Genomic DNA, 26295 nt, shown 5'->3' with positions numbered 1-26295 from the left:
GATTTGGTGGACCATGAAATGCGGGTCAAGCAGTTCTGGAAGCTGTTTAACGTGAAGAAGGCTGTTGATTTCTTGGTGGAGGCATGGGGGTAGCTATCTGTGGCAACAATTCAGCATGCGTGGTGGCATGTGAAGGAAATCATTGAGCTAGCTGAGAGAATGAAGCTCATCCTTGCCAAAGACCCAGTCAATCATCACTACAAAGTGTCTAATAACCATCTGTTGAAATCCCAGGAGCCCTATGTTCAGCTGTATCACGACCACATCATTGCTAGCCATCAACAAAACATCACTGAGTTTTTCACCCGCCAACCACCACAGCCAGCCCAAGTCAGTGATAGTGAGGATGTGGACTTCGAGGGGTTTGTCGAGGATGCCCTGCTAACCTCTGTGGTGGATAGAGAGACAGGTGAGGGCCAATAATCTGCCCTCTGCCTCGGAACCAACCCCCCATCCCATGTGCCCAGCCATCTCTTCTACTAACGTAAGTGTTAAAAAACCTAATATTATTAATATTTCTCTTATATATTAATTGTGTGTGCATACCATCATAAAATTAAGATGTTATTTTTACTACAATGTACAGTATTGTGTCGGCGATAGCCAAAAAAAAAAGGGTAGTCTGGCGGTCGGCCCAGTCTCTATAATCCCATAGGTTCTGTTATTTTATTTACACGTTTCGCTTTATAAGCGGACCTCCATGGGTTTAATTAAACTGCGTAAAACCAGACTATACTGTCGTATCAAAAGCAGAGGTCATTACTATATCTAGTTATTATTTATTGAAAAATTGTAATTACATCATTAGTGGGTATAAAGGATATGTGAAATAAGCCCAAAGGTTTGCGCTGTTGGCACTGCCGATTTACACCACCATCTGAATTTTGACCTTAATGGAACCGGTTTAGGAACTGCCAGCATACCCCTGGATAATTGGTAAAGCATTTTATCTTTTGTCTTATTATAAAAGCTCCTGGGATCCATAACCTCATATTACCTTTAAAATCAATCAGAATAACAAAATGTAATTAAAAAATATCCAGCAGTGACAATTTTTGAAACTATTTCATTTGCATAAAATTTAGTGACAAGAAGCTGACAAGCCTTGGGGAAAAGTGGGAAGAATACTTCATTAGGCAGTTTGAAGATAATACATATAAGAATATTACATACAAGTTGCATCAGTGAAAATATGAATATAAATAAACAAATCTGGAAATTATATGAGTGTGGAAATACAAAGCTGGCCGCAACAGAACTAAAAGAATGCAAAAGTCTGTCTAAAAGTTTACATCTAAAATTTATTAACAGTGACTTAATATAAATAAGTGAGAGCATGATATAACACACATTTAATACCTACAATGGGGATCAGAAAAAATTCACAAAAAACATAGTTAAAATCAATGGCTGTTCATGTATTCACTTTATGGGCAACAACAATATTGCCAAAAAAACATTATACACTCACCAAAATAAAAAGTTTTAGAAATATTAACTAAATATATGTGTATGAGGCGTTGCGTGGAGAAACTAACACAAGCGGCACCCAGGCCACAATCATGTTTATGACTGCAAACGGTTCTTAAAACACAATTTTCATGAGGTGATGGATGAAGTGCAAAAATGCTACTGACCATTTGGTTAAAAGTTCATAGACATAAACCTAGCTCTGGTCCGTATCTCATCGAAGCAACATTTTGACCATTTTTGCTTGGTGAATATAGCACATACGCCAAATTCTTTGTGTGAAACATACAGCCTTATGTCATAAGGCTGTAAGTGTGTTTGTGGGTTTGGGGTGGGGGTTTGGGGATAAGAAGGGAGTTTTACGGTGGAGACAGCCAATCAGCAAGCAGAACTGCATGCCGGGCAGGGCTGATGGCGCACTTCTTTTCAGTCCTTGTTTTGAGACTTGAGTGCGGAGGAATTTTATCTCGTGCTAAGGGAGCGTGCTTTTCTTCATTAATATCGCCATTTGTGGTTGTGTATTGTCACTACACAACAATGTCAAGTGATAGTGACGACATTGACGATGTTGAGGCCCAGCCTGAGCCCTCTACGTTGATTGGAGGCTTCTCTTCAGTTATGTTTTATTCTCAGAAGCCACCTAGGGAGTCAGTGTCCCAAAGCCTGATGACAGTGTAGCCTCTCACAGTGGAAAACCAATTTAGGGTTTATTTTTATTACGATAATCATGATTAGAAAACAAAAACGTTTACCCGAGTTTTTATTGCAAAACATTAAGGAAACATTATTTTTGGTTAGGTTGGGTTATGTAAGATGAAGTTAACAGTATCATTGTAAATTATTATTTTCTGCATAATTTACAAACATCCAGCTTCATTTTAGAACAAACTGCAACATTCTAACTAAATACTTTCCATGTTATAAATTTTTGAATGTTGCAAACTTTGAATGCATTTCCTGAAAAAAATAAAGAATGGTGCTTGTGTTAGTTTTTCCACACAATGCCTCTTTATATATATATATATATATATATATATATATATATATATATATATATATATATATATATATATATATATATATATATATATATATATATATATATATATATATATATAGTAAATCACTGAGTGCGATCTGGGTATGCGCTGGTTTTTCTTTCTTCTTTCCTATATATATATATATATATATATATATATATATATATATATATATATATATATATATATATATATATATATATATATATATATATATATATATATATATATATATATATATATATATATATATATATATATATACACACACACACACACACACAGGTAGTCCCCGACTTACGTCCATCGGTACTTACAACCTGCTCTGACCTTATGACCGTTGGGACTTACGACCGCCGCTGTTGTGACCCATTTTTCCATTTTTTTTTCCAAATGACGCGTGCATTTTCTATACCGAAACGTTTCCAGTTAATGTAGTCTCCATGTATAATTAGAAAATTATGGGGGCCCCGTGTGCATTCAGCTGACTACATTAAAGGTAAGTGCTCAGTCACACTGTATATATATATATATATATATATATATATATATATATATATATATATATATATATATATATATATATATATATATATATATATATATATATATATATATATATATATATATATATATATCATAAATAATTATTGGTAAAAAAATTAATACAACTCTGATTATGAAAGAAAATGAAAGAGAGAAAGAGTGTGTGTGAGTGTAATGGCACTTTAAATCCTGCATAACCTGGATATAAGTCGCTTTATCATCTGTAACCTATGTTTTACCCTATTTCCACATCAATGATTTTCTTATATCAATTATAAAATTCCTTACTTTATAATATTTACAAAAAATAACATGAACTTGTGAACAGGACCTTGAGACAAGTAAAACATATCACACCTTCTGAAAACTGCTGAAAGATACTGTATGATTTTTATTTCACAAATAAATTGTTTTAAGCAGTGGATGGAAATTAAATGTTATGGTGGATTTTGGAGAAAAAAAATCCAAAACTGTTATGCATTTCAAATGTACAATAAGTAACTGCGATTAGACAATGGATTATTCTTTAAGTAAAAGAATTACTCTAAAAATAATCAAGTGAATAAATATATAAATTCATGATTGACCAACATACAGAGTACAATACTTAGCTTATCAAGTTTATGGTGTTTTTGTTACAACTTTACACTTTATGGTGTCTATTGAATAAGAAAGTTATGCATAATGTATTTCAAGGGATTCCTAACAGACAAGGCAGAGTATACCACGAAAGGCTTTGGCCTAAGATGGTGTTTGCATGTTAATGAGGTAGGAACTACTGACCTCACAACCAACATGGGATAAAAATATTGACACTGAAAACTGAAGCTGATGAAAGAGATGTTTAGCTCTTACTTCATATTTCTGAGTACTTAAAATTCCAATAATGTCCGACATTGTACTGTAGTGATATACAGCAGTAACCACTAGTATTAATCTACTGGCATAATTCTTATGTCACACTGAAGAAAATTATATATGGCTTTGTGAGGGTTCAAAATGTAACCAAGACCTATGTAGTAATTGGTATAAGGGAGATTTGTTTTGTCTGCTTGCTTTACTGATAAAAAATTTCACATTCAATAATAATAATACGCTGTACTTGTGAATAATACCTAAATTATTGGATCAACAAATGATTTCACTAACATTAGCATGTAATTTTTGTCTATTACTTGTACCATATCCAGTAGATACATGTACAGTATAAAAAAATCTTTACGAAGATAACCAAGCTTCAAAACATATCTTAACATTTCCACAATGTCACTTGAGAATTTTGCAACTCTCTCTCAGCCCAAAACAAACCGTACAAAATGCAAATTCCTATTATGGCTAATATGTAACTGTTACTTACAATGTATACATTCAAAAATTGTTAAATTTAAGTTTTCTCAAGGAATTGAAATGAAAAACAAGACCAAAGATACTAATCTTGACATGATCAATTCAGATCTTTTCTTTCACATGATCTATTTTAAACTACATAATCTCGCTCAGCTCCTGCACCTTCAGTTGAGAGGGAAGGCTGTGGCACTGGCAAGGAACCTGGCGGAGGTGAGTTAACAACATCAACAGCAATTTGCACAGGGCCTGGAGGAATGCCATGGGAGGATGCACTATTGTTGCTCGACAAACTTGATGTATCTAAAAAAAGGGAATAAAATGGTCACTTAATTACAAATATCTATTTTCCTTCAATATCTACTTGCTCAAATTTTAAACTCTCATTTAAAGTATTCCTGTGATTCTACACCTTGACCCAGTAAATTCGTATTAAAGACATCCATTTTTCTGCAAATCCATGCATTTTTCTGACTGTTACCCAATTAAAGTGTTTAAAATAAATTACAGTACTTTGCAACTGTCAAAAATCACTATTTTAGCAATTTGGTAATATGAAATCTTCCTCCACCACTTACTGCCATGTCAGCTTTCTCGAGTACATATACCGCCATCTGGAGAAACGAAAAACATCTGTAGCTGTCGCAATCATTGACTTCACTAAGGCAATCGACCTCGTCGACCACAATTTAATCATCAACAAAGCTATCGACCTCAGGTTTCGAAGAAGTCTTATACCATGGCTTACAGACTTCCTCAGTAACTGACGCCAAGCTGTCGCTTCCGAGGGGCTGTCTCCACCTTTCAGTCACTCACCTGTGGCATCCCACAAGGCACCAAGATGGGACCAATATGCTCCTTATGCTTATCAATGATGCCCTAAGACAAACCCCTGCTCGCTGGAAATATGTCGACGACTCCACCATTGGGATCAGCATCAACAATTCTGCTCCCGACTATACCGCCCTTCAGGATTTATTGAAGTCTCCAAAACTGGGCCACCAACAACCCCGTCACCATCAACCATACCAAGACCATGGTTATGCACATCAACCTCTCCTCCATTACTTTAGGTCCCAAAACACTCCAGGATGTAGATTCCACTAAGCTCCTCGGGATCACCATAGACAACAAACTAAATTGGAAACAACACGTCAGTGAAGTTGTCAAATCTTCCAGTTTCTGTTTCCACCTCCTCCGCTGACTCAAGTCCCTCGGAGTTCCTGCCCCCGAGCTCCTCAGTGTTTACTCAACATTCACACTTCCCAAGTTCACCTCAGCCTCCCCTACCTGGTGTTCCTCCCTAAATGCTACACAATGTAAACACCTAGAAAAAGTGCAAAAGAGGGCATGCAAGATTATTCTCTCCCTTTCCTACTCCACATATCAAGAAGTGCTCAACACACTGACCCTCTAGGCTCTCACTAACCATCACCACGACCTCATCTGCAAATTTGGTGAGAAGCTTCTGCACCATCCTCAACACCGGCTCCTACTACCACCCGAGATCCCTCGCCCGAGAATAGCTGTTCGACACCACAACCACATCCAGCCCATACGAGCACGAACTGATCGCCATAACAACAGCACAGTCCCAACAATTGTAAAAATTATCAATAACTTGTAATCAACCATTGTATTCACTCCCAGTCAATCTTACTTTTTGCACTGTCACTACAGTCATCCCTTGGTTATAGCGCACTTGGTTATCGCGATTTTCATAATCACGCCTCCATCAAAATCTGCACACCTGTCGTTATAGCGCATTTTTCAGGCCGAGAATTTGGTTATCACGCATTTGCCTCTGGGTGTAATGTTACCCCCTTCCTTCACCTACATTTATTGAGGATTAAATCTTTCACCTACAAATTGACAAAAACACATTTGATGGATGAAAATGGATGGAGGTAACAAAACTTGAAAGTGGTTGTACAAACACAAGCACTCACACATGCCACTCATACTGACAGACTTGACACTCACTTCCTTGACAAGTTCTACCAACCATAAAGACAGTTTAAGCTTTCGACATCAATCACAATGGATCTTGAATGTTCCAACTATAATCAGACATATCTAAGTTGCCTCAACAATTACAATCCCAGTTGCAATTTCAAATTCTGTGTCATTACTAAGGAATAACGAAGTCTCGGGTGCACTCTAAGATTGAGAGAAAACGGAGGACTCAGGCGTCCTGAAGCGATGAGAAAACGGACTCCTATGACGAGGGACTCAAATAAAGAAAGCATAGCTACATGTTTTGTAGACTACAGTATTGAGCGTACCCTAACATTATATATATATTTAGTGGGTCTAAATGGTTGTAAAATGGTTAAGTAGGTGTTGAGTCTTGGGTGCCTGGAACCAATTAGAATAAATTCCATAGGCTCTGTACTTTCGTTATCGCGTTTTTCGTTATCACGCACTCGGCGCAGTCCCAATTAGGCGTGATAACCAAGGGATGACTGTATATTGAAATGCCCTGTAGTCTGAGCTTCTCCCCACCTAGTTATTATATATCATATTTGTATCACTTATGTCACTTGTATATTGTTTGTAAATCAACAGACCCATTCCCCAATTATGTAACTGTATATTTTCAGCCTTCTGGCTGCCATGCTCTTTCAATAAACCGTTAATTATTATTAATAATGCAACGCAACGCAGCGCCATGCGTGCGCGCGCACACACACGCGTCTTCAGCCTTCATAGGGTGAGGACGTCGGCGCTGCCCGCTCACGCGGCCATGGTCTCTAGACCATGGAGACAGCTGCCTGCCTGCCTGGTCTGTCGGGCCTTCCCCAACTCCTCCTCCCCATCTAGATTTATCAACATAATCCCACCAACAGTACAGTGCAAAGATTGATGATCAACCCAGAACTGATATATCAACGTGAAAATTTCAACTCGAAACAAAGAAACAACTGTTAGAGTGACAATAGTGCTTAGAGGTCAATATTGAACTGACACGGACCTGTCCGCCGTACACTCACCATGACCAACATGGGATGAGAAGCCAAGAAAGACTCTAAACTACATCAGGATGGAAATGAGGACTCCCTACTCTGCTCAGGTGAGGAACTATAAATTCCAAACTACATCATATGAGGAACAAAAACCACCTCCAATACCCTGTGTGAGCTGAAGGACCTACCCAGACCACGTGGTGGTTGTCCTAAACTTCTGCAGCTGTAGTGAGGTAACGGATTAGCACCCAGGTACGACGGCCATCCAGACAGTGGGCGCCAACATCAGGTCACAAGATTATCTACAAGCGACAGTAGACTGCCAAAACAGCTACTTTACAGTCACCTAATGCATAGGAAACGTAATGCTGGCGGGCAACTGAAAAGGTATAAGGGTAGTCCTAAGACAAACCATAAAAAGTGCCAAATCGACCCCCTCACCTGGCAGACGTTTACTCCACACTGTAACGCTTGGAGTTAGGCCGACTGCATAACGAGGCAGACAAGTGCTAACACCGGAAAGACGTAGCCCTCCACATGTGCAACATCTGTGATCGACCCTGCCGGTTCTGTATTGGCCTCTTTAGCCACCTCAGAACTCACCAACCTAGGTGACATCCCTAATAACTCATATCATTGTATCATAGCTGAATGATCGTCATACTCGATTCCGGGTGACAGCAAAGTAGTAAGTGGTAGTGTATGTGTGGTGTTGGATGGTGTTGAATGGTGTGTGGGATGTGTTGGAGGGTGTGTGGGTGTTGTTGGAGAGTGTGTGGGATGTGTTGGAGGGTGTGAGGGTGGTGTGGGAGGGTGTGTGGGTGGTGTGGGAGGGTGTGTGGGTGGTGTGGAGGGTGTGGTGGGTGGTGGTGTGGGAGGGTGTGGGGTGGTGTGGGAGGGTGTGTGGGTGGTGTGGGAGGGTGTGTGTGGGTGTTGCTAGAGGGTGTCTAGGTAGTGTTGAAGGGTGTGTGTGGTTGGGGTGTGTGGGTGGAGTTGGGGTGTGTGGGTGGAGTTGGGGTGTGTGGGTGGTGTTGGGGTGTGTGGGTGGTGTTGGAATATTGTGGGTGGTGTTGGGGGATTGTGGGAGGTGTTGGGGATTGTGGGTGTGTTGGGGACTGTGGGCAGTGTTGGGGGACTGTGGGCAGTGTTGGGGGACTGTGGGCAGTGTTGGGGGACTGTGGGCAGTGTTGGGGGACTGTGGGCAGTGTTGGGGGACTGTGGGCAGTGTTGGGGGACTGTGGGCAGTGTTGGGGGACTGTGGGCAGTGTTGGAGGATTGAGGGTGATGTTTGGGGTAAACATAGAGTGCTTGGTGCTGATTGGTCAAGTGAGTAAAAAGAAAGACAGCTGCTATTGGTTTGTTGTGAGTGTTCGGACTCATAATTTTTGACTACAATTATTTACATATATTTTTTCTAGTTTTAATTTTTTTCCATGGGCTCTAAGATGCAAACAAGAGCTCTATAACAAAACAGCACTCTATGGGGAAGTGCTAACCATGGTATTACTGTACAGTATATACAGTACAGTGATCCCTCGGTTAACAAATTACCTTCCATAAGATTCTTCACTTCGGTTAACGAGCAATCCCTCGATTAACTAATTCCTTACGAGTGCCCCTCAACATGTTTTCGCTTGCTCACGAGCTGTCGTATTAGTCCGCCAATACAGTAATCGGTTCTAGGGTTTAAATTCCTTACTATTTTTGTAAATATCAAGACGTTTGTACTATTCAATAATTTTGAAAGTCTTATATTAAAATTTTTAGTAATTTTAAAAATTATTTAACATAATTGAAGTACAGAGAAACTAGTTTTTAGCATGCCAAACAGCCACTCAACACACCAAACAGGCATCAGTCTCTGTGTCTTTTCAGTGGATGTAACATCTTGCTTCAGACTCTCCAACATAAACTATGTTTTCCGTTTTTACAGTGAAATTATTGGTCATTTTGAAATTTATTTTCCATATTGATGATATATAATGCAGTGCAGTGTTGATTTAAAGAAAATATTCTTTATTTACAGCAATGAAACTAAAAATTTTAGTGTTGAAATTGTTTTTGAATCCAGCATGGGTCCCAAGAAATCAAGAAAAGCGATTTCAATTCAGGTGAAACAGGAAATTATTAAGAAACATGAAGAAGGCATCAGAACATATGTGCTTAGCAAAGAATATGGCATGTCGACAATTCTTTCACAGAAAGACAAATTCAAGGAAGTAAAAGAGAGAGACAAATATACCAGAGTGTTTAAAGGTACAGTAGATCCCTAATATCAGAAACAGAGAGGTTATTTCTCATTTGGATTCGGGAAAAACAAATGAAAGGTGATTCAGTTTCGACCGAATTTATTTGTGAAAGAACCAGGGAGATTTACGAACATTTAAAGGCAGATCAACCTGGTTCTTCAGGCACAGAGTTTGAAGAGTTTAGGGCCATCAAGGGCTGGTTCAAAAAATTTAAGAAAAGAAGTGCCATTTTTAGTGTTGTTAGGCTGCCAGTGCTGATAAGGAAGGAGCAGCAAAATTTATAGTGGACTTTAAAGACCTGGTGGATGAAGAAAATTATCTTCCACAGCAAGTGTTCAATGTGGACGAAACTGTGCTGTTCTGGAAAAAAATGCCCAAAAGGACATTCATCACCAGAGATGAAGCCTCTTTACCTGGGCATAAATCCATGAAAGACCGTCTCACTCTATTGCTTGGTGCCAATGCTACAGGGGATTTCTGACTGAAGCCCATGCTTGTCTACCACTCTGAGAACCCCAGGGTGTTCAAGCAACAAAAAGTGGTAAGAGGACGGCTTGGAGTTTATTGGAAGTCCAACCGTAAGGCATGGATGAGAAGAGAGCTCATTAATGAATGGGCAGTTGAGGTGTTTTGCCCTTCTGTGAAGAGCTACCTAACCACCAATAAACTTCCTTTAAAGGCTCTTCTCCTTATGGATAATGCCCCTGGTCATGACCCTCAACTTGCCAGCACTTAGGAGTCTCAATTTGACTTTGTCAAAGTGTTGTTTTTGCCTCCCAACACTACATCAATCATACAGCCAATGGACCAGAATGTGATTAGCAACTTTAAGAAGCTGTACATGAAGAAAATGTTCAGGAGGTGTCATCAGGCAACTTCCACTGATCCTGAACTAACACTGGCACGGTTCTGGAAGACACAATTTAACATCATGGAGGCTGTAAAATTGATTGTGTCCTCATGGCAAGAAGTCTCCACTAGATCCCTCAATTCTGCATGGAAAGCACTGTGGCCATCAGTAGTCCATGATTTTGAGGGATTTGAGGAAGAAGCAGAGTTGGACCAGGAGATTGTGTCCATTGATCAGTCATTGGGCCTTGAAGTGGAGGATGCTAATCGAGAAGAGCTTGTGATGTCTCATGAGCAGGAACTTACTCCTGAAGACTTGCAGCAACTGGATGAGATGTTAGAGGCTGACAGTGGTGAGGAGGAAAAGGAAAGTGATGATCATATGTCTACTTCAGATTTGAAAGATGTTGTTCACTACTGGGAGAAGTTCAGGAAACTGGCTTCAAGGTACCCTAATGTGGAAAAAGCAGAACTTGCTTTGTGTAATGTTGAGGACACAGTGGTCTCCTTCTTCAAACATCAGTTAATGATGAGGAGGAGAGATGCCCCACAAACAAGTATTGACAGTTTCTTCAGTAAAAGGCAGCGGGAAAAAGATGCTAGCCCTCAGCCTTCCACTTCAAGAAGGAGAGAGGATGTTCCTGCTGGAGAATCTGTCAGTCCAGAGGTTCCTGACATTTTCATGGAAGGTGACTCACCTTCCAAGAAGCAGTACAGTAGAAGTCCATAAATCCGGACTGCTTGGGGCTTGGGTCGGTCCGGATTTTCGGATTTTCCGGATTCTCAGGCAGTACTTTTAAAATTCAAATTTAAGGAGGAATAAAGAAGAGATAAAGAGGTACACTTTGATAGTTTATTCATTAGCAAATATAGCATGCTTCATTTACCAAAATGAGCAGTTTTAATGAAAAAGCTGTGAATTCTAGAATTTTATTCTTTGCCTTTTTTATATCATAAATTGTAGACTTTCCAATGTCGTATGTTTCCATTAGAACAGTATTGCTCACACCACGTTCTAGTTTCTTAATTATTTCGAGTTTGTCACTCAATTTCAACGAGTTCTTCTTTCTCTTCACACAACGAAGTTTATCTACTTTAGGAGCCATTATTATGGGCTTGTACAGTACTCTGTAAATGGAAAGAGTAAGACTCAAATATTGTTATATTACACTGGTATTCTATTCATACTGTGCTTGATATAATGCATTTACGGAAATGTAATATTTTTGCTGAAATGGCGTACTTATTACAGTGGAAAGTGGGATAAAATCGTGACGAAAACAATGACTTTCGCTTTCTTTCGTTCAAAAGATGTTACCATAATCGCTTTTCGAATGGTTTTCAGTTAAAAAACTGTTGTATTACAATAATATTCTATCCTAATTGACTTGAATAAATACTACGATACCATATTTCTGAATATTTTCATTAAAATCCATCAAAATCATTTTCCTTGTCATTGTCTGCAGCACCAAACAGCTTCTCCCAGTCCTCTCCTTGAACAGGGCTAGAGGGTACGTGTTTTTCGAATCGTTTTCAGTTAAAAAACTATTACATCACCCGTATATTTTACCTAAACTGCGCCTGAATGAATATATTCTTGGAAATAAATAGTTTTGCTGAAACGTGATGTATTTCAATGTAAAATAGGATAAAAATACATGACGAAAACAAAAGACTTTACCTAAGCTTCCGATGTTCTAAAGATGTTACTCGTTTTTTTAATAGTTTTCGGATAAAATTCTGTTATATTACAATGATATTCTATTCATACTGTGCTTGATATAATATATTCACGAAATGTAATATTTTTGCTAAAATTACATACGTATTACAGTGGAAAGTGGGATAAAATCGTGACGAAAACAATGACTTTCGCTTTCTTTCGTTCAAAAGATGTTACCGAAATCGCTTTTCGAATGGTTTAGTTAAAAACTGTTGCATTACAATAATATTCCCTCCTAATTGACTTGAATAAATATTTGAATGGAAATATACAATATTTTTCTTGAAACTACCTGCGTTCCAGTGTAAAGTGTCGTAATAATAAATGGTAAACAATTTGCCTTCGGCACTTGTGTTTCAGGCACGGCGAGCCTCAGTTTATAGGACATAGAGTGTTTTTACTGAAGGTTTTGCTGTTCCATTACCCTCAAAAACGTGGGTCAAACTATAAACGAGGAATATCATAAATTAACGATTTCTTGATCAAAAAATCAGGGTCGACCTATAAACGGTATGTTGTCACAGTTTGATTGCTCGTTTTAAATTGGCGACCACGTGGTCGCTTGTTGTCGCTGTGCAGCTGTGGCGCTCACGCATGCGCACATACACACAAAAGCCTGCTAAAAAAAAAAAAAAAAAAAATCAGTTTTCGAAAAGTCCGGATTCTCGGGTAGTCCGGATTTCTGGCATCCGGATTTTTGGACTTTTACTGTAAAATGCTTCTCCTCCACCTCCACTTCCTTCTCTTCTCCCTTCTCCTCCTCCACCTCCACTTCCTTCACTTCTCCCTTCTCCTCCTCCACCTCCACTTTCTTCTCCTTTCTCCTCCTCCACCTCCCACTTCAAATTCACATCAGCATCATCATCCAGGAGCCTTCTACATACACACCTCAAAGTAAGTGTACTTTACTACCTTTTTTGTTGACTTTATGCAATTTTCGGTGAGCTGGAACCAATTACCCAAAAACCCATTGAAACAATGGTTTCGGTTAACGAATTTTTCGGTTAACGAGCAACCTTTTGGAACGAATTGTGCTCGTTAACCGAGGAACCACTGTATATTATTTTATGTACGAAAAATAAGTTCTTCCACACACAAACTTCCCATCATCCCACGTGGGTATTACGCCCTCCCTTAAGGAAGTTTACCTAAGTTCAACTGTGTTTTATTAATTATTTTCATTTGTTAGGTAGTAAATTTTAGTAGTTGTGTACTATTTATCATTAGTTTTTTGGGGTATGATATAGGGGTATTTTTGTCAGTAGGGAACTGAACCCTATTTTTCCCATGGTACTTTATTCAAGATACGAAAATTCACTTAATAAATGTTTTACCGAACCTATTTGTATCTCGAGGGATACCTGTATTTTTGCATTTTTTTAAGGGGGGGGGGGAATAGGGTATCCTTAGCTGCTGGTTGAGGGTTATTTGATGAATACTACCAGGTTGTAGAAAGACTGTGTAGGAAATTGTTTTCAAAGTTACTAATGCAAAATGAAGTGAAAAAGATAAACCACTAGATAGGCCTGATCCAGTTAACATTCTCCCATGCTGGACTAAATGTCACCAGCGGATACTTAAAACCTAATGCGGTTGGTAAAATTGTATTCAGAATATAAAACATGGATACTGTACTTAAAACTGCATTGGTAAATCCAGACCGGTATATTACTGTACACATATATCCAACATACACCATCAGAAGATATAAGACATGAGGCAATGAGATTTTTCAACAAGTTGCTGCTTTATAGAGGACACAAAAATGACTTTTAACATCTTAATTAGCTGAAAAGATATGCTGAGTAGGTGTATAACTTACCTGTTAAGGCAGGTCTGGTGGAGTCATGAACAATGGCATCGACGGTGGCTGGAGGTTCTTCTGGCGACTGAACAGACTCACCACCTCCACTTTCTACATCACATGAAGCAGCTTTTTCCACCACTGTTTTGTGCTCTGTTAAATTGATGCCAATTAGGTTATATATTGAATAAGAGAGCAATACAAAATAAAATACATCAATCTTGAATGGGTGTCATGACCTTGAATCCAGTAAACTGCATTGTAGTGGAGGGTGCAGGGGCGGAACCAGGAATATCAAAAGAGGGGAGTCCATTAAGATGTGGGTGGGGGAACATGGTGAACACAGTGAGCCCCCCCTCCCACCCCCATAATTTTTTTTTTAAATCTGACCTGACCTAACCTAACCTGACCCAACCCAAACCTAACCTAACCATGTGCATTTGATATTAGGAGATATTCTGATGTCAATACTAATTATTTTTTGCTATACAAAAATGCCTGAGCATTACTACATTACAGAAAAAGTATTGGAATTTTCTGATGAAGGGGGGTGTCCGGACTCCCATGACCCCCCAAGATGGCTTGCAGGAAGAAAATATAATAGGACAATGATCATGTTTTACATCACTTAGGGCTGTTTCTGTAGGTTAAAATTGAACTACAGGATCCATCAAAAGAAGTGTAGGCATTTCATATCATTTCATTTTCCAGAGTACATACAGTATAGTATTAGTGAAACCAATTCTTTCTTTCTTTATTCAGATTCAAGATACAGGGTTAAATTTTTCATGATGAATTGGTGGACAAACCAACAGCATTCTCCTATTGTTGATATTTTCTTCAAGAACAAGTGCTCCACCAAGGCAGCTCAAAGGGCATACCATCAAGAATTTGGTGTTGATGTACAGTAGTTCCTTCTCAACATGTCATCTGTGTGTGTAATAAATATTTTGAAGAGATGGAAGGTAGCTGATAATCCATAATCAGGTATACCACAGTGTGGAAGAACATAAGGAAACATTGAGTGTGTGCATAATAGTGTTTAGAGAAGTCTATGCATAAGAGTGCAGCTTGCGCAAGAAATTTTTCCACCTGATTTTGTAGCTCCTATGTCATTTTAGACAAAATTACAGGAACTTATTACTGACGAAGAAAGATTAATTTCTCATTTCATACTGAGTAACGAAGATCCTTTTCACGTGAATAGTGTCAGGTGTGGGCTTCAGAAAATACTATACAGAGACGGTGCACCAGCATGAACTGCATCCTCAACACCAATCCAATCAACTGTGACAACAAAACAAATTAGTTGACTGACAATTGAAATAGAAAGATTGTTAGTGATATGGGTGGAAGATCAAAATCAACTGCATTTGCCTCTAAATCTAGCCCTGGTTCAGGAAAAGGCAAAGCGAGAAGCTTGTACACTGACTTGAAGGCTGCACATGGTGATGAAAGTGATGGGGAAGAATTTGTTGCTAGTAAGGGCTGGTTTAATCGGTTCAAGGTAAAGGTAAATTTACATAACATTAAAGTGCAAGTTGAAGCATCTACACCATCATCACCATTTTCAGTTTCATCCCAATAAAGCCTCTGTCACTCCTCAAGGGCAGAACCAGGGGAAATGGGGGGTGTCCTGGGGGTCTAGACCGCCCTTTTCACCAGAAAATTCCAATACCTTTTCCTTAATGCAGTATTGTACTTAGGCATTTTTTATAGTTAAAAGTATTTACTATTTACTTCAGATTATCTCCTAATATCAAGTGCGCATGACTTCAATATGGGCTCAAAATACCCATGATATAATCAGATTGACAATGGAATACGCATGAGTGCCGTGGGTGTCAACAAAGGCGGTAAGAGACTGCTCCTTAAAAGTCCTATTTCTGACGAATTTAGGAAGTCTACTAATCCCAGTCTGTGCGGAGAACTTTAGTAAGACCCAGTTATCAGCAATGTGGCATCTAATTTTTTTTTTTTAAGTTTTGGACTTATGTCATTTTTGTTTGATAAAAACATCTCGTCTTACCACCCGGTCTCTCTGGTTGAAGATTTTCAAGTTTGCGCATGCGCAATGTGAAGTGTGACGTAGCAGTGACGTCTTTACCACTCCACCTCAAACAAGCCAAACCATCTACATGACTGCAGTGTTGCCAACGTGCCCTGTGCCCGCCATTTAACGCTCCCGTTCGTTGGAGACGGCGGCAATAGGTGACAAGTGACGCTGACGACTTTCATCTTGAAGACAAGTCTAAGAAACAGAAACCTCAGAAGTCACGGTCTCCAGCAGGGGCTACGGCTCCCCCTTGCACCCCGTCTAGGGCTGTAGAGGGTGACCTCCTTCTGTCGTCGGGGTCCCCGAGTGAGCTTACATGTGGCTCAATGACCGACCCTCCGCCGACGATGGACATAGGAGATTTCCTTTGTCTCCCTGCCCCGTTGTGCCTTCGTCGTCTCGCCTTTCCTCCGGACTTGCCTCTGAGCACACGAAAGACCTGGTTCTTCTGTCACTGCTCTCCACTTCAGGACTCAACACTTCCCCTCCGCCGAGGTCCTACAGCCGTAATAGTCACCACACAAACGGACGAGACTGTATGCCTGCTCATTCAAGAGGGCTTTCCTGCTCACCAGGGGGAGGTGATGCTGAAGTTCACCACCATCACCCCAGAAACTCGTCGTACCAAGGTAATGGTTCGCTCCGTACCCTGGGAGATCCCTATCCATGATCTTCGCCTTCTTCTGCCACAACTACTCGACATGGAGCGCCGCATCAACCCAGTCTCCAAACGTCCATCTAACGAACTCATCGGCTGGTGGGTGGGACCCACACCCCTGAAAGTGTATGAAGGACCTATTCACAACTGTCCTCTCGACCGATTTATCGGAACCCCGAAAATCTGTGGTTGTTGCCAATCGTGGAAACACTGCACCTGGGAGTGCACGAGGATGGTCGCCTGCGGTTTCTGTGCAGGTCCTCACGACACAGTGGAATGCAAATCGAAAATTCAGAATAAAATCGCAGTTGTTCCACGGTGTGTCAACTAGCATGGCAGTCACCGCGCCTGGAATGTCAACTGCCCACAGCGTCCTGGCACTCGCCCATGGAAAGCTTACCATGTTCCAGCCGCCCTCGTCTCTGACGAAGTCCGTCAACCAAACCTCACTCCTATCCACCATCGCCTCTTCCATCCACCAAGGATTTCCCATTGATCTCCTCTCCCCTACCATCCCTCCTATCACCCATAACCACCCATCCTTTCTCCCCTGCCTCCCTATCCCAACCTTTCTTGGAACAAGGTCGTTGCCGCCCCTGCCACACAGTCACCACCACCTCCTGCCCACCCGGACCCCCGCTGTCTCTCAACAGCACCACCACCTCTTGTTCACCTGAGCCCTCACCGTCCCTATCCGTCACCACCACCACCACCTCCTGCCCAGTAGGGCCCTCGCCAATCCTCGCCGCCACCTCCAACTCCTGCACAGATACACCAAGTTGGTTTTATGGAAACAGTCACTCTCCGCCTGGATCGCCACTCCAAGCAAATCAAAGATCTCTCTGCCCAACTCACCTCGTTTGTGGAGACAATTGCGTCTGTGCAGAGGCAACAACAACTCATTCAGGACACCCTGACCCAAAAAGGGGGCACTTTGCAAGCCCTGGTGACCCGCCTCCTTCTTTCTCCCGAGATGGAGGATCCATCCCTCGCTCTCCAACTCCTCCCTCTCCAATATCCTCAACTGAATTTGGTACCTCATCCGGAGAGCCGTCTATCCCCACTGATTCTTCATCTCACACAGGAGGCCGTTCCCTCCTCTTCTTACAATGGAACATCCAGGGACTTAGACCTTGCAGGACAGACCTCGTCCAGTTTGTGCTCTCCCATTAAGATGTTGCTACACTTCAGGAAACCATCACAGATGATGTTACTCCCCACTCCACCTCTCTGGCTACACTATTTACACCCTGCCTCAGTACTGTGGACAGGCTCGTGGCCTCCTCACCCTTGTGCATAACATCATTCCATCTGTTCGTCTCACCTCACCTGACTCACATGGACCCCTGTCTGAATTACTTTCTGTCTCCCTTACTCTTGGTGACCAGACCCTTCATGTAGTCGATGTTCATTTCAAGAGTGATTTTCTGGACCTCCATGATGGGGTTCCCACTCTTGCTCTTGGCGACTTTAATGTCCGCCATCCCACTCTTACTCCAGATTTTCCCACTCCATGTACCCTTAACGGATCACATCTCTCAGTTTCTTAATGGGGATGATGAAGTTCCCTTTCTTTGTCATGATGATCCTACTCGCCTCCCACACAGTTTCCTTGATGTTTGCTTACTATTGAACGGTCATACCTCCTTTCATCCTACCATCTACACCAAAAGGCAGCTTTAGCAATGTTGAGGATGTGTGGCTTCCATGACATATTAAGAGGAAATGGTGAGGCCAAGCATATGTATTTTAGAATTTGGCGGAATGATAGCGTCCTAAAATGCGATTGGTGGGAGATCATCTAATTTGGAAAGTGTAATTGGTAAATACTGAGTTTTATTATGATTGAATTTAACCAAGTTTCTACCTCCCCGTTCGGAAATGCTGCACAGATCCGCATTGATAGATGTAATGATATCAGTTCAAGAAACAGATCTAGTTTGAGAGTTAGGGGGAAGGGGAAAATGTGAAGAAGATTGAAGAGTAGAATCATCAGAGTAAGAATGGATAGAATTAGTTGTAGTGTGAAGTAAATCATTGATAAAATGAAGGAAGAGAGCGGGTGAGAACAGAAACCTGTTGGACACCACTATTGGTAGAAAAAGAGCGAGAGATCGATCCCTCGACAACAACTGCCATGGATTGGTTCTCATGGAAGCTGGAAATTAGAAAACAAAGTGGGGGAGAGAAACCATAAGAGGGAGAAGTCTAGAAAGCAAAGACTTGTGCCATACCCTGCCAAATGCTTTGCAGATGTCGAGGGCCACAATTAAAGTTTTCCCATAATCCCCAAGAGAGGATGACCAAAGATGGGTGCAGTAGGAGAGCAGATCACCAGTAGATTTCGCCTGGCGAAAGCCATATTGGTGATCTGACAAAAGAGAATGGCGTTCAAGGTGATAGAGAAAATGGGAGTTCAAGATAGTTTAAAAAATCTTAGAGAGGGATGAAGTTAGAGCAATGTAGTGATAGTTAGAGGGATTAGAATGGTCACCCTTCTTTGGGATGGGCTGAACCAAGGCATGCTTCCAAGAAAAAGGAAAAGTTTGGGTTTTGAGGCAAAGGCAAAAGATGTGAGTAAGCTCAGGGGCCAGAGCTTCAGCACACTCCCTCAGAACACGAGGGGGTATTCCGTCCGGTCCATGCGTCTTACTCACATCCAACCTGGATAACACACCAGCAACCCTCCGAGTGGAGATTATAGGAAAGTGCATAGGTTCAGTAGGAGGGATAGAGTTAGAATCGTCTAAGGTGGAATTAGAGGAGAAGAAGGTGCCAAAGAGAATGGCTTTGTCAGGGGGAGAGTTGGCTATAGAGTTATCAGGTCGGAAGAGAGGAGGAAAACGTTATTACAGATGTTTTTGGTAAAGGACCAGAGGGATTTACTAGGGGAAGAATTAATAAGGCCAGCGGTCTTTCTTTTTATAAAATTCCGCTTGCCCCAACGAAGAATAGCCTTACAACGATTCCTAGAAGTAATGAAAGAGGAGTGGGTAATAGGAGAAGGAGATAGTTTCATAGCTTGATATGCCCTAACTCTCTCCCTGCATGCAAGAGAGCAGGAGCGATCAAATCATGATTGCAAAGTGAAAGTTTTGGTAGAAGATGGGATAAATGCACTCATACCACCCTGTATAACCCCAGCAATGCTGTTAGCACATACCGGGGCATCCTGAGTGGAGAAGCAACATTCATCCCAAGGAAAGTCGGTGAAGAATTCCAGCAAGGATTGCCAGTTTGCCCTCCAATAGTGCCATAGCTGACGTTTAGAGGGGTTGGGGGAGGTGGTCATGCCCAGTTGATTTAATAGAAATAAGATTGTGATCAGAAGACCCTAATGGGGCAGAAATTGAGTATGAATAGTGTGGGGGGTTAGAGGTAAAACAAAGATTAAGAATGTTAGCAAGTTGATCGTGTCGATCAGGAAGGCGTGTAGGGTGTTTGATCATTTGTTCCAAATCATTAAGTAAGGAAAAAGAGTGTGTCTCAGCTCCACCTGGGTCATCCCTTGCAGAGCCAGGCCACTCTCTGTGATGTACATTGAAATCCCCTAGGTAGAGGATCTCAGTGTTGCGGTGTGTGAATAGCAATGACTCATGGCAAGAAATGAGATAGTCAAAGAGTTCCAAATAGTTGATAGAGTTGGGAGAACAGTATAGGAAACAAAGAAAAATAGTCATAGTTGGTAGAGATATTTTGAGCCAGATGACATCATAAAGGGAAGATTCAAGATCCATGAGTCGAGCTATAGGTGTACGTTTGTTGCAGTAGGCGCATACACTTCCCTTAGAACGGAAAGAGGTATAAAGGTTGTAGTTGGAGAATTGAAAAGGTTTGGGTGAAGCTGCTTTGGTCAGTTGAGAAGTAAGAGGTCGGGGGAAGAGGTTAATAGATGGTGCTCCACAGAAGGAAAGTTGGGTCTCAGGCCGCGCATGTTGTAAAAATGAAGTGTGAAAAAAGCCGATCCGCCAACAACCACGGAGGCGTCAGTTGAGGCCCCAGTGGTTTGATAATGATCAGGTTGACCCTGGAGTTCACAACCTTCCCGACCAGTGGGATCCATCCGAGAAGCCCCCGCTTCAATATTAGTATTAACTGACATCATAGGAGGATAAAATACAATGAATAGAACAGATCAAGAGTGAGGAAGGTTGTATTTGTTGTGTTGTCAATAGTAATAGAGACAATTGAGTCAGTGCAAATGTGTATAAATGTGGCAGAAAGACAGATCAGCAACCTGGGACTTGGTCACAATTTTCGTAATGCCATATGGCAGCAGGGTCTACCATTAGACAAAACATTATGCTTCTAGTATCTTCCCAGAGGGTAGTACCTCCCTGTTTGGTAGCTTCCCACTACCTACTACAGGCTTAAAGTTTTTATCTTATAAAATGTTAGCAGAATATAAATTGCATTGCTGGAATCCTTGTAAGACAGCGAATAATATGAATATAGACATCATATATTTTGCACTAGATAACATTTTTAGTCTTTTAGAGTACAGTGGTCCCATGGTTAACGAACACAATTCGTTCCAGAAGGTCGTTCGTTTACCGAAAATTTCGTTAACCGAAACCATTGTTTCAATGGGATTTTGGGTAATTGGTTCCAGCTCACTGAAAATTACATACAAAGTAAAAAAAAAAAATGCAGTAAAGTACATTTACTTTGAGGTGTGTATGAAGAAGGCTCCTGGTTGATGATGATGATGGGAATTAGAAGTGGGGGTGGAGGAGAAGGGAGAAGAGAAGGAAGTGGGGTGGAGGAGAAATCACCTCATGCTTCATGCCGTCATTCCACCCATAAAATTTTAAGTTCACTCGTTGTAATTTAAGATTATTTTCTTTAAATCAACACTGCACTGCACTATATATTGTCAATATGTAAAATAAATTTCAGAATGACCAATAATTGTACTGTAAAAACGTAAAAATAGTTTATGTTCAAAAGTGTCTCAAGCAAGATGTTACCTCTACTGACCAGATACAAACTGACGCCTGTTTGGTGAGTTGAGTGGCTGTTTGGCACATTAAAAACTCGTTTCCTGTACTTCAATTATGTTAAATAATTGTTAAAATTACTAAAAAATTTAATATAAAACTTGGAAAATTATTGAATAGTACAACCTTCTTAATATTTACTCAAACGAGGAAGAATTTAAGCCCTAGAACTGATTACTGTATTGGCGGACAAATATTCCAGCTGGTGAGCAAGTGAAAACATGTTGAGAGGAATTCGTAAGGAATTCGTTAACCGAATTTTTTTCGTTAACCGAATTGAATATTCTTATGGAGGGTAATTCGTTAACCGAAATTTCGTTAACCGAGGCGTTCGTTAACCGAGGGACCACTGTAATAGTCTTGCACGAGTCTATATTTCTTTGTCTGCGCAAGCATCCTACCAGGTATTGTTGAATATCAAAATACCTGCCAGCATAAGTTCCTTAACGATCGTGACCAGAGAAACACAACGCCACCGCCTTCAGTAAAACCAGTGATCAGGGAGAGGCTCACCAACCAAGCTTCATCATTAATTCCTGACCTCCATTCACATCAGCAAACCTTGAGTATTAATTTATATTGTAGGATATCCTAATTTTATACTTTGTACGTAGTTTGATGTTATGATGTACAGTAATCTAAACTCGGACATTGCCACTTAAGTAATCCACCCATTTTGAGTGTTTATTTAATTAGCATAATGTATTGTAAATATTTGTTGTCCTGATATCAACCAATTCAGGACACACATAATGATTAATTCCCTTTATATTTTTAACCTGATGATAATTATCTTATAATTTCTTAGGCACATTCTGTGTATAGTGCAAATTTAAACTGAAATAGGCTTAACCAGTCGAGTTGCCAGATGGGCTATTGACAAATATATATATCACCATGTACTTTATGGGTGATTAACTGATTTTCAAGGGCAATTTTGAGTATACCCTGTACACGTTTTTGGCTTTATGTGCCCTCTTCGGAACATAACCCCCACATAAGATATAACACAACTACGATAGAGGATGACCAGAAACAAGTAAACACAATATAATGGAGGATGGCCAGAAACAAGTAAACACAATATGATGGAGGATGGCCAGAAACAAGCAAACACAATATGATAAGGGATGGCCACAATCAAGCAAACACAATATGATGGAGGATGGATCAAATCAAGCAAACACAAATTATCTCTTTGTTTCCTGTGCTTCATTCATTCTATCTGCTGTAACAGATTTCTGCAAAAGTGCTCCAATTTCACAACAAAGCCCACATTTCATATCATAACTAATTATTAGTTTCAATTATCTAATGAAATTTAATCAAAATCACTGCACTGATAAAAATCACATTAACTCCCTCAGTTAGGGGCTGCCACTTTTTATGTGTTATTTGGCCAATGCCAGATGATTCTATTCAGCTTTGAGGAGGATTACCAATGTGTTAACACTTTTAAAAATACAAGAGAAGGCAATGAATGGTAAAGTAGATGTGCACCAGCTGCTGGAGTATATTCAAACTATCATTTATTAGTTAAGTAATCTATACCTGTGTCTTGAATTTTGTTTCCTACTCCTGAACACTCCTTGTCCTCCTCTTCCTCATCCTCATCCTCATCATCAGTGGATTCTGCCAAGCGCTGGTAACCTTCTGGACCACATTCCACATTATGAGACACATTTCTTCTTTGTCTTCGTCTTCTCCTTCGCTCCTCTGCCATACGCTCAGCTTCTTGAAATGGATTCTCCTGTGTAATACATAATATTTAACTGACTGGTACAGTTATGAGGAAAGTTATTAAGATACTTTTTACCATATAGCTAAAATATCATGGGAAAACCTGAACATAGCAACTTCAAAAGTTCCAATGGTGAGTTTCAAAATAAAATCCTATTAGACTGAGTATAATAATTATAACTAAGCTGTCATAAAATGGCAGATTCCCAACAAGAAAGCTGAGGGTGCCTGGCAACTTATCCTGGTTAGGGTGGGGCCAAGGAGGAATGGTGGCTTTGACCTTTATACAAGTGTTTTGGAAATATGTTTCATAATTCTGGGAGTGTATTCCTGAGACATACATAAGGATAAATGACACCATGACCTAAGTGTTAATATCCCATAGCTTTGGAGTTGCAGTAAAGCCTCCGATAACAACGGTTCAACCAACTTTTAATATTTAAGACCCTAGTTAATTTAGGACCCAATTCAATTTCCGTCCTTCTTTCATTCATATTTATGACCAAAATATAATAAAAATAAAATAAAATTACATTTTCATATAAATAATAACTAAATCCCGATATATATTATAAAAAAAGGAAAAAAATTACTGTATAAAAAATGAAGAGTGCCTTAGGCAAAGAAGCTGCCTGGCTAATGATTGGTAATGCGCATCGCCAGTAAACAACAGTCGGAGCTTGGCGGGCCTTTTGTTGTCACGCATCTGAACAGGAACAGGAGAAAAACTTTCTCAGGTTTCTTACAGCATTTTTGCATCCCTTTCAACATGAGCAAGAGATGGTAGTGTTGTTTCAAAAGCTAATAGAAAGTGTATAAGCTTAGCTGAGAAACTAGATGTGATAAAATGATATGAAAAAGGTGAGAGGTCTGTGGATATTATATGGAACATATGGAGCAAGCAATGAACATATTTTCTTAAGTGGATCCATTAACAGAACAGCATTAAAATTTAAATAAATGCAAATGACCTCGACATAAAGATGTATAATGAGAAAAGAAAGCAGCTGTGCAAGGTTCTTTCGACAGCTTCATTATTCAAAGGCCTAAACCATCAACTTCAGCTACACCATCAAATTCAGCATCATAAGCAGCTTCAACATCAACTTCAGGTTCAGTAACAGTTTCAGCAACAGCTTCATGGAAAGCTACAGCTTCAGCCAGAGCTGAACCTGATGAATTCGTCATCTGAGTAAAAATTCGCACAATATTCATTGGCTGTCCTTATGTTTTAGACTTTACCACCATTGGTGAGGAGAAATTTTGTTTTACATTCGTAAATATTATTTAAAACATATATGAACAGTAAATAAGTGTTGCTTTCATATTCATATGTAGAGAAATAACGATATGTTTTCACATGTACGCACTTACTGTTCATACGTTAGCATTCCCACTTATCTCGCTATATTTCTTTACCATTAGTGGTTAGCTATTTCTAGTGTTCCATTTATTAACATTAAATTACATTACTTAAAATACATACACTGATATTCAAGTTTTTTAAATTAAGTTTACTACAACTACAATCAGGGTCTTATTTTCTTCAGTTTCTTATGCAGAACCATCGTCACTCACGAAAACAGTGTCGTCCTGTCTTCTCGTGTGTGTTTTAATATTCTACGTATTATTAATGAATTGCATTGTTCATTTCACATATATAAAGATTAATTCAATCAAATACATATTCAGTAATAGACAATAATGAATCTTTTGTACATATTCTTAAAAAGATAAATAATGTGGTATCCTTAAATGCACACGTATATGTTGGCATTCTCAATCCATCTTTTTTTTTTTTTCCATTAGTGGTTAGCTACTTCTATTGTTCCATTTATGAACATTAATTTTACTACAGCTACAACCAGGGTCTTATTTTCTTCATTTTCTCATGGAGAACTATCGTCCTGGACTCCCGGCTGTAAACATAAACGAAAACGATGGCGTCCCATCTCCTCTCGTGTGACCATGTTATTATTCATTTATTTTGTGTTAAGTGGCATTCAGAAACATTATTTAAAGAACACAGCTAGACCCCGACTTACGACTGCTTGGATTTACGACCGTCGGGACTTACGACCGCCGCAGTTGTGACCATTTTTTTTTCTTCAAACGACGCACGCATTTTCTATACCGAAACGTTTCCAGTTAATGTAGTCTCCATGTATAATTAGAAAATTATGGGGGCCCCATGTGCATTCAGCTGACTACATTAAAGGTAAGTGCTCAGTCACACTGTATCCATTCCTCATTATTTATTACTTTCACTGTACTGTATCCATTCCTCATTATTTATTACTTTTACTGTACTGTATTTCATTGTAGATTTTTTATTTATTTTTTTTTTTATCTACGTCGGACTTACGACCATTCGGACTTACGACCTGGATTTGGGTCCCTAACCCCGTCGTAAGTCGGGGTCTAGCTGTATAGTTTACAATTTTCATTAATTGTATTGTTTTTGGGGGAAAAGAGGGTAAAAAGCCACACAAAAGATATGAAAAGGTCACACTTGAGAACCCATCTCATTATTATTGCTTTATTTGAATGGTAACTAATGATTTGCGATATGATGATTCACCATACACTGCAATATTGGAGACACATTACCGTCGTTATTCGAGGCTTTGCTGTATACCAGACTAATCAATCCACAGCGACGTCGTTACTCAGACAGTATCCATTACAGAACAGGTATTCAGGCATTCATATTAACAGGGAGGCACAACTGTTCAAAACAACAGCCAGCATATTACACTAACACAGATTGGCTTATTACAGCACATGAAAAATTAGTTAAAGTAAAGTGATCATTCTTAAGATATACTTTCAGTAATTTCAGTTGTT

At 39.9% G+C, this 26295-nt stretch overlaps 1 protein-coding gene across 1 annotated transcript in view; it reads right to left on the bottom strand.

The window, feature by feature from the left end:
- Window positions 1-3213: 3213 nt before the first annotated feature.
- Window positions 3214-26295, bottom strand: part of LOC121871011 (E3 ubiquitin-protein ligase RNF13-like) — a gene marked incomplete at its 5' end in the record, with an annotated part of 191475 nt that continues 168393 nt past the window's right edge. Inside the window, 3 exon segments of the mRNA XM_042373066.1 lie at window positions 3214-4703; window positions 14013-14147; window positions 23260-23458. Of these exon segments, the coding sequence (XP_042229000.1) occupies window positions 4534-4703; window positions 14013-14147; window positions 23260-23458 (504 nt within the window).

Source organism: Homarus americanus, unplaced genomic scaffold (assembly GCF_018991925.1).
Source record: "Homarus americanus isolate GMGI-L3 unplaced genomic scaffold, GMGI_Hamer_2.0 scaffold52512, whole genome shotgun sequence".
NCBI lineage: Eukaryota > Metazoa > Arthropoda > Malacostraca > Decapoda > Nephropidae > Homarus > Homarus americanus.
Note: the sequence above shows the minus strand (reverse complement) of the source record. Positions and strands in the feature narration are given on the sequence as shown.